Source organism: Culex pipiens, chromosome 3 (assembly GCF_016801865.2).
Source record: "Culex pipiens pallens isolate TS chromosome 3, TS_CPP_V2, whole genome shotgun sequence".
Lineage (NCBI taxonomy): Eukaryota > Metazoa > Arthropoda > Insecta > Diptera > Culicidae > Culex > Culex pipiens.
The window spans coordinates 44,436,790-44,446,892 of NC_068939.1; the positions used below are offsets into that span (position 1 = coordinate 44,436,790).

A 10,103-nucleotide genomic window follows, 5' to 3' on the forward strand; every position below is an offset into this window, starting at 1 on the left:
TGCGGGCATTCTGTATCGGGGTTGTTGTCTCGGTCAGTTGTAGCAGATTGCGGAGGGATGTTGTTTCAAACTATTGCGGACAACTTTTTGGCGACTCGCAGCACGGCGGTCAAAAAGCATGTTTACTTTTTCTCGCAGTTTGACAGAAGATCAGTGCTAACACGCAAAAATCAAACTAGCAATAATTTTGGAAAATGGAATTATTCCACCATCATTCTGGAATAATTCTGGAATGAACGGAATGATTCGAATAAAAATATTCGATGTGTCAACCCCCTTGGTGGAGTTCGAGTAGGAGTAGTCATTTGGAGTTTGGTTTTTTTAGTCTAAATTAAAAAAAATAGCAAATTTTCCCAAAATCTTCCACTTAAACGATATCAAAACTAAACAATTCCCAACTTCAAAAGCAGAGGAAGAGGCCACCCCATAAATTCAACGCAAATTTCCTAACTTGCCATAACGTTTTTGCTGCATTTAAATGCGAAAAACTTAAACACGGCCCAGGAGTCGGTGAAACAACTCCCTCCTCACTCGGTCTCATTCACGCCCCAAATTGGAGCGCAATGGTGGGAACTTTCACCCGGAAAAGTGCGGTGTAAAATTTAATGATAATTGTTTAATTTCTCCCCAAAGAGGGCTGCTTTGGCTTGAATGCCTGAATAAAGGTGGGATTTAGCTAGCTGTTTTGCATTTCTCATTTGATTACAATTCAAACATGGCCAAATTGATCAGTTATGTTAAATAAAAAACATAAATTCGATTCCCATCTGCTGCAACCTTCCATCGGATGAGGAAGTAAAATGTCGGTCCCGGCCTTGGTTGTTAGGCTGTTAAGTCATTCCAGGTGTAGGAGTTGTCTCCATGCCATAAGTACAAACAACACACCAAACCAAGCCTACTCCGGTGGAATCTCTGGCGGTGGTTGGACTCGCAATCCAAAGGTCGTCAGTTCAAAACACTGTGGTGGAAGGTTCCTTGGAGTAGAAAGAGGTTTGGGTGCTCTCCCCATTCAAGCCTTCGGACTCCTAGGTTCGAGCAGAAACTTGCAATAGAGACCACAAAAGACCCGGGGGTCGTTAATGTGGATGGTTTGATTTTTTTTTTTTTTTTTTTTTGAATTATTGTCATGCAATAATATTTTTAAAAAATATAATTTTTGTTCATTTTCAATTTAACGAAAAAATCAAAAAAATCAAATTATTCGCTCTACAGCATTGCCTTGGCGTTCTCGATTACGAGATTCCTACTCGAAACTAGGTGTCCGAAGGCTTGATTGTTGAGGCAATTGCAAACCTCTTTTTACACCTAAGCTTCCATCCACCCCAGGATTCGAACTGACGTCCTTTGGATTGTTAGTCCAACTGCCTACCAGCGACTCCACCGAGGCAGGACCCAGGGAGACGACTCCTACACCTGGACTGAGCTAACGACCTAACCTCTAGGTTAGTCCGGGGCCAACATTTACTTCCCTGTCCGACGGAAGGCGTGATCAGACAAATCTCGTCTCAAAATTTGCCACCGGGACCTTCTGGGATCAAACCCAGGCCGACTGGGTGAGAGGCAACCACGCTTACCCCTACACCACGGTCCCGGCTAATCATTGTAATTATTGTCATGTAATAATATTTTTAAAAATTATATTTTTTTTCATTTTCAATTTAACCTTATTATTATTATTTTTGCTCGGAAGCTTATTTAAAAAAATCGTAAACATTCATATAATTGTGAAGATAATCCAATAGAAGATCCAGATTGGTTTTAAATCCTATCGCAGATACTCACTGAATTGATACCACCGTTAAACCAATTAGCAGCCAATTGCAAACCAGCTTTCGTGAATTTGTAAAACATAATTGCAGCCAACTCTCGTTCTCTATAGCCAGGACACTTTCCACTCCCTTCTCAAGGATTCCGAACCACCAACGTTTTCCAATTATCTAGCTTTATGAGTCGCTAGCCACAAACGCAGCGATAAAATTAATTTATTACGCAGAAGAGCAACCAGACCAGAGAGGTGTCCTCCACATTCGGTCATGACGACCGACGACGACGGCGACCTGCTTAGTCCCGGTATGGCCACCGAGCCCACCGGGTCCGCCTTGGTTAGGCCGTTTGTGTGTGTGTGGTGCTGAATTAAAGATACCCAAACCAACCAGACCAGTTTGTATCCTTAACTTATGAATATTTCATATTTAATCTTCAGAGTTTAATTGCACACATTACCTATTTAAATGGTACGCCGGAGCGACCGGAGACAACATTGCAGTATTGTACTTGGGGGTTTTCCGTCCCACTTCCGGGAGAGAGCTCCGGCAAACGGTTCCGGCACCGAATTTGTGGTCACACAATTTACTCACTTTCCAATACCTTTGCCGATATGATACCTACTCTGCTGCAGTTGACATTTAGTGGGGTGTACTGGTATGGTGTCGACTCAATTCTGATTTTTCAAGAGAAGATATTATTTCAATCATAATCATGTGAATTTGGCGTTTTCTTATCTAAGCATCGACTGAATCAATTTTCTAATTTTAATCCTTAGCGAGAAGTTTTGTTTATCAAGCAGAAACCTGGCACGGATTTAAATTTTACTTCAATTATTTATTTGATTTTACCATTACTTCTTCACCCTTCTTCAAGTACTTGAAAACAATTCAAACTTTGAATTAGTACACTTGGTTTAGAGAATTCCAATCTCTTTGAAACAAAAAAAAGTTTTAAAATGCTTTTTACACCTGTCTAGACAAAAACTTTGGAAAATATTTGCAACAGCTTTATGCTTCAATTTTATTACAGTTAGGTTTGTATTGAACTTTCTTTTTAGCATGAAATATTTAGCTTCTCTTTTCGATTAAACTAATTTTAATTACTTTAAGTAACGGTCATTCTCAAATTATGATCTTTCTCAAGCAAGATTTTTCAGTAGTTTTAAAATTAACATGATAGAAATTTAATAATTAGATTTTCGAAAAAAATATGTTTGATATACTTTTTTTCTAAAAAGACTAGATGGCAAAAATTCTATCGATGAATATTACAGCAAAAAAATCATAACTTGAAAAAAGAAAACAAATGTGACTGCTTTTGAAAAATTACTCGAAATGTTCATCAACGTTGAATATTTCCACATTAAAATAGGAAATTGACCTGACAACATAAACTATAAGTTTTTTATGTCAATTTTTAACTTTTTTAAATACCTATTTAATGAATGATTTGAATACAGGAACAAACAAATAAATGTTAATGAAAAACATTTTACCATCAAATATTTAATTTTGAAATGTTTCGATGATAAAATTAAACACGAAAATGTTGGTTCAAAGTCCATATCTCATAATTTTATGTTAAGCAAATAAAAACGTGCTTTCCCTTGACCTATGATGCTAAAATTTTGCTCAGATTACGTGATTTTATTACAATTTTATTTTGAAAATTCGAAGTGGTCTAAAACCCGAGCAATTCCAGCACAAATCAGTAATTTTTCTGGTACTTTTGTACCCGGTCTCTCCGATTTCAATAAAACTTTTTAAACATCTTATCCTAGGTCTATATAAGCAATTTTTATGTATATTGAGCAAATTGTACTCAAAAATTACATTTGAGATGGGCGTTAGTTATTTTAATATTTTTAAACTTAAAAATTACTGTATCTCGAAGTCGTTGCATCGTATCAAAAAGTGATCAAAGACAAACTTGTAGGAAATTGGACGGGCTTTCTGAAAAAAAAAATACACTGAAAGAAAAATGCATGTCACGTATATGATATTTTTCATTTTTTAAGTTTAAAAGTTAAATTTTAAGGTGATGTGACGATTTTTTTTTTGTTACAAAAAATAGGAAATAGCCTAAGATGTTGCCAAAAGGCTCACGAAAAATGCAGGATGATTTTATATTTCTTAGGAGAGACTTACCCTAAAAAAAACAAAAAAATTTGATTTCTTTTAAAATGTTCTAGAGGAAAAAAACACACAACCTTTGAGCCATAGAGAACTACGGAAAACATTTTGCCGTCAAGTTATGATTTTTTTTTAAATATGCAAAACACATTTTTGACCACAGTTTTTAAAACTGGTACAAATTTTATTTTATGTTTTTGTCTCCTCACCCTTTTTTATAATCCCTTCGAAAAAAATATGACTTAAATTTTGGAATCATGCCTAACATTTCAAATGGGTATAATATTGTATGTTTGGCCCTTTTGAAATGTTACCAATATTGCATAATTCCACATTAATAAGCAAATTGAACTGGCAACTAAATAAATAATAATTATTTAAACAGATTTTTAATTTATCTAACCAACTTAATCAATGATTAAAATACCAGAACAAAAAAAATACATAATAGTAGTTTATGCAACAAGTTGCAAAAAGAGCATTTTTTCAGCACGAGTCGTACATTTATCCAACGAGGTTCACCGAGTTGGATAAATACGAAGAGTGCTGAAAAAATCAAGTTTTGCAACGAGTTCCATACAACATTTTTTGCAATTCCGAAAAACACCCATTGAGTGAAATTTTATGTCAAATTTTCATGTATTTTGTCAATAAATCGTTTGAATCAAAAAAATGTTGAAAAGTGTTACTTTTCGAAACAAGTGCTGAAAAGTTCAACTTTTCAGCACCCATTTCAGTGCTGAAAAGTAGAACTTTTCAGCATTTATTTTGAAAAGTGTTGCTATTCGATTCTGTTATTTTTGGTACAGAAAAGTAGGCTATTTCGTCGTTCCAGAATGACAGGAAAAGTAAGTAGTTTCACGACGGAATTGCAAAAAAAAATATTTTTATCATTCTTTTTTTTTTTTTGCTTGAAAATGTTGGTTTAAAACCATATCTCATTCTTTCTTATTTCTTTATTTTTCAAAATTTTATGCTAAGAAAACAAAAAAAATATATATCAAAACTATGATGCCTAAATTTGGCCGAAATGTAGTGATTTGGTTTGAATTTAATTTTGAAATTTTCAGGAGAATCCGAAGTGGTCCACAGCACCCAACCTGATAATTAGAGCGACTGCAAATGTTTTCTAATTTTTAACCTTTTATTAATTCTTTTGGAAAATATGTATGAAAATGCTTTTTTAAAATTTCCCAAATTTGTGTAATTATTGTAGGTTTCAAATTTAATAGTCTTTATTATTTTTTTCATAAAAGAAAACTTGTTCTTAATTTTTTAAAGAACTTAACTGTACGAAATCTCAAACCCAGACCTTAGAGGACCGCATGCAAAATGCTGTACAATCAGAAAAATGCTAAATATAAATCAATTTAAGAAAATATTTTTTTCCTTAACGTCTTTTACCAATCTATTGCCCCAAAATTTAAAATTTGTAACTAGGTTAAACAGTCGTTAATCTTGAACTTGAAATAAAATTTACAATAGCCTTGAAAACATTTTTTTTAAGTAAAAATCCACAAAAAAATAAGAAGGAATAGAAAAAAGCCTTCTTTAAGCGTTAATCTTAGGCCACACCGGAATTTCAAATAACAATTTTCATGCAACTAAATTTAAAAAAAAAAACTTTCTGAAAACAATATTTGGATATTGTCTAGGTGAAGCACATCTTGATAGTAACCAATTGAAACATATTTGAAAATAAGTTGAAATCCTTTCAATGTCATCCCAGTTTACGGTACATATAACTAAATTAGGTTCCCATTTTCACTCTGAAAATAGTCTTTTGTTAATTATTATTTAAGTATCATAAGATTTCGAAACGGGTCGTTGGAAGCAGCGCGAGGGCTATCACCACCTAATACCCGGGACTGAGATAAGTTGTATCAGCATTCGGCATATACAAAAAAAATCTGATACAAACTATACTTTCCCATAATATCGCTACCGGTTAGCGGGTATTGGATTGGACCACACACACACACACACACATCATAAGATTTCGAAAACTTTATATAATTCATTTAGATATGAAAAAAAACCATTTTACATACATTTACAATGCGATGAAAGAAAATCGTCAGATTAAACAGCTGGATAGGATAGGAATAGATAGAATAAAAAGGATAGATAATAAATAGGAATAGAAAAACCATATGTAGGGTACTATTTTAAACAACTTGTAGAAGAAATTTTGTCAAAATATTGCAAGAAAAGGGAAATTTATATCATCGAATGAAAAATCATGTCCCTTTAATTGAAATTAAAAACATTATTTTTTAAAATTATTTTTGGATGTATTTCATAAAATAAAAATTGATCAGAAGATATATTTTATAAAAATTACCATTGGATTGAACTTGGGATTGAATAAACCTATTGAAATTTCCCTAATATTTTTAAAATATCGCCACCCTGTCCCACCAATTCACTTGTATCTTCTGCGAACAATTTCTAAATGAGCGAATCTCCACTCTTCCACTGCTGCAACCGTCCCCTCCAGACTTGGGTTACACTTGCCTCCAAGTGGCCACAGAGCTACACCAGAACTTCCCACCCTGTCTGAGTTCCACCTCATGGTGAGACACACATTCTGCCACATCAGCATAATGGGAGCAGCAATTTTCATTCAAATTCGATTAAGCTCGTTGATGGTGTGTGTGTGTGTGTGTGTGTGTGCGTTGCCGTTTTTCGTTCTTGTGGCCATTGTCCAAGTCCTGTGGACCTGTTTTACACACATCCCGGGCTGGGCCACCATCACCACAAGCTCAAGTGACCACAACACCATCCAGAGATCCTTGTGTGATCCAGGTGGACACAGCCGGGTTCAGGGGCACATTGGCACCGGACATTTGCATTAAATTTTGCGTTCTCTGATGCTTCGCTCTCTGCTGTGTTTTCGATATTTATTGGCCCAATCCAGGCAGCTTCACGACTGGGTTCTTCTGAAAAAGGGTCCCTTCTCCTGTGTGGTGGGGTCGGCCATTTGGACGTACCCGAAAGAGACAGTACAATTTTAAGTGTATTATTATCGAACATTAATTGCAATTAAAAGAACATTATAAAGGGCTCTCCGACGGCAATTTGCTGTCCTGGGGCTCCAGGGTGGCCAGATTACTTTCGCATCCAGATAATGGACCTCTCTGGACAGGGTATCAAGGAGCAGCAGCTGGACATTGGCAGCAGAAGGACCATTCTGGTGCTAATCTCTGATGTTGTGTCGATGCCGGATCGAAGGAATGGAACCGGTTTTGTGAACGCCGATAAAGGGGTGCAAATCTGCCAGACGGATTACCAGAAAGGGGATGATGATTCGTTTTTATTTGTCGGGTGATTAGGCGGCTGCCTGAGCATTACGAACAAATATTATACCAGTTAAAGTCCCAATTTTTGCTTTTAAAAGATAAAAAAGTGAACAATAACAAAATCAAGAGATTGAGAAAATCATTTTTAAAATTAAAAGTATTTGGATGGAAATCGTTTATCAATCCAAAATGCCTGCTACAAGCTTCCACGTTTTTGTTGGCATTCGTGGTATTTATCTCATAAATTAGCATCCATTAAAAATCTTTTCCCTCCATTAATTTAGCTCACTAATTTGTTATCATCTTCGCCCTTCCTGGTCGTCTGGTCGGCCACACGCCACCGGCCGTCATCTATAAGGCCTCCCCCCCCTAATCTAACCCAACGCCTAAGGTGGGCGCCGAAATCCAGCTACTAATTAGATCCAAGCACCAACAAAAACTCTGCCCAGGCTCAGCCTCTAATTTTAATTACCTTTCTTCTTCTTTTCCTTTTCTCCCGCAGGATTCTCAATCCAGCTAAGCGATTACCGGAACATAAAATGTGGGCCAAACACCGTCATCTCCTCCTCCAGCGCCACCTCCGCGGCCAGTCTCAACAAGGCCACCACCACCAACATTAGCCACGTGAAAGCTAATGCCACCAGACATTTAACGGTAAGTGCTTCCTCAAACCATTCCGTCGTCAACCAGTCGCCTTCGGCAGCTTCAGCAACAGCAGCTACAGCCACAGCAGCAGCAGCAACATCAACAACAACGGTGCTAAAATCCGGCCGTAGCCATAATAATTATCCGAATAAAAGAGAACAACAGATGTTAATTTACACGCAGCCCTCATCAGATAAGAGGAAGGCAGCAGATAAATCACCCTCGCCAGCGGCGGCCACGTCCACCACCACCACTTCCAGCCAGCAAAACTCCGCCGAAGGCAGCAGTACAACAGGTCGTCAGTTCCCGTTTGACACCACCTCGCCGATATTCCGCGATCGGAGCATCGAAGAAACGGAAGCGGCGCATGATTTATTGTCCTTATCGCAAAGTTTGCCACCACTTCCGGCACCGTGCGTCGTGACGATTCTTCATCCCGGCGGGGGTAACATCCAGCAAGCGGTCGAGCAACACGGCAGCAGTGCTGTCCAACCGCAGGAGCTCAACGCCGGGGTCATCAACATTGTTGACGGTAACTACCAGTGCCCACCGGGCGCGGTCATCATCCCATGCTACGAAATCACCACGACGACGCAGCCGGTTCCGACGGTTGTCAAGACCATTGCGGCGACCCCGCTTACACCTCCAACCTCGGAACACTCGTCCGACACGGACAGCAACGGCTCCTCACCGTCTACCGTGGTAACGTCTTCCAACAAGCGCAACAACCGGAAATCATCCGGAACTTCCGCCAAAAAGACCAAGTCCGGCGAGCAAGCGGCAGTGTCGTCCACAACGACCAAAGCCGCCGCCGAACTGTACACCTACGATGACCTCATCTCCAGCGATGGCCGCTCGAAGAACCGCAAGAAAAACCCATCGGCGACCTCCAAAACCTCCGACCGCAAGCAACCCTCGCCGGACGCCAAGTCTCCAACTTCCACGGAAGACCCGCAGCAAGCTGCTCCAAGCCCAAAGGGCAAGTACAAGTGCCCCGAGTGTGGCAAGCAGTACGCAACCTCCAGCAACCTGTCCCGCCACAAACAAACCCATCGCAGCCTCGATTCCCAGTCGGCCAAAAAGTGTCAAACGTGCGGCAAAGCGTACGTCTCGATGCCGGCCCTGGCCATGCACCTCCTAACTCACAAGCTATCCCACAGCTGCGGCGTGTGCGGCAAGCTGTTCTCGCGACCTTGGCTGCTGCAAGGGCACCTCCGCTCGCACACCGGTGAAAAACCGTACGGCTGTGGCCACTGCGGCAAGGCCTTCGCCGACCGGTCCAACCTGCGGGCCCACATGCAGACCCACTCGACGGACAAGAACTTCGAGTGCCAGCGGTGCCACAAGACGTTCGCGCTCAAGTCGTACCTCAACAAGCACCTGGAGTCCGCGTGCTACAAGGAGGACGACGTGATGCAGGTCAACGGGCGGAAGATCTTCCACAGCAGCCAGGACATCGACCGGGACGAGGCCCGGCAGCGCCAGCTGCAGCTCGACGAGAACAGTAGCATGACGATCGATGTGGTGACCACGACTTGTGATTATGACGGGGGTGGCGACGCGTCACCGGACCGGGACGATGATGATGGTTTTGACGAGGATGAGGACATTGACGTGATTACGGCGTAAAGTCGCCGGCGTGACTTTCCTGTTCTATGTGACGTTTTCCTGTGAACTCTTGAATCTTTATCCGCCTTCTTCCCTTTGTCCTTTTGAACTCTCTGTAGAGCCTTTTTGTTAAATAGAAATTGTGGTTTCAAAATGACAAGTATAAAAAAGTGCATGATAAATTTGTAATCAAAAGTTTCTCAGCGAAAACATTTTTTTCTATACCCAAACAATCAATGAAGCTTAACAGCTATTCTATATCCAAATTAAAGGTGGCAAAGTTGTTCTTTTTTAGGAGCCGCTCATTTTTGCTTGCTCGTTAAAATGAGCCACCTATTTGAACGGCTCTTTCGCTCATTTTTAAATTTAGTTGAAAGGCTATTATAAGAATGGTGTGATTTTTTTTTTTTTTTTTTTGTTTTATCTCAAATCAAGGTGATATTTGTTTATATGTTTTACGAAATTGCGTTTATTTCTGCTAAATTAAACAAATTAAGATATTTTATTATGAGAAACTATTCTGGAAACTCTTTTTTACACTCTGATTTATTCAATAAAGTGGGTATTGAGGAGTTTTTCAGCAAAATTTTCCAAATTATATATTTTGAAATGCTCAAATTTGAACTTGGGCGAGTCTTTAATGTATCTT

The 10,103-nt window shown here is 39.2% G+C and overlaps 1 protein-coding gene across 1 annotated transcript in view; it reads left to right on the forward strand.

Moving 5' to 3' along the window:
* Positions 1 to 9,693, forward strand: part of LOC120416524 (mucin-5AC-like) — a 78,394-nt gene extending 68,701 nt beyond the window's left edge. Inside the window, exon 2 of the mRNA XM_039578240.2 lies at positions 7,704 to 9,693. Within this exon, the coding sequence (XP_039434174.1) occupies positions 7,704 to 9,475 (1,772 nt within the window). The 3' untranslated portion in view covers positions 9,476 to 9,693. The remainder of the gene's footprint in view (positions 1 to 7,703) is intronic.
* The last annotated feature ends 410 nt before the right edge of the window (positions 9,694 to 10,103 follow it).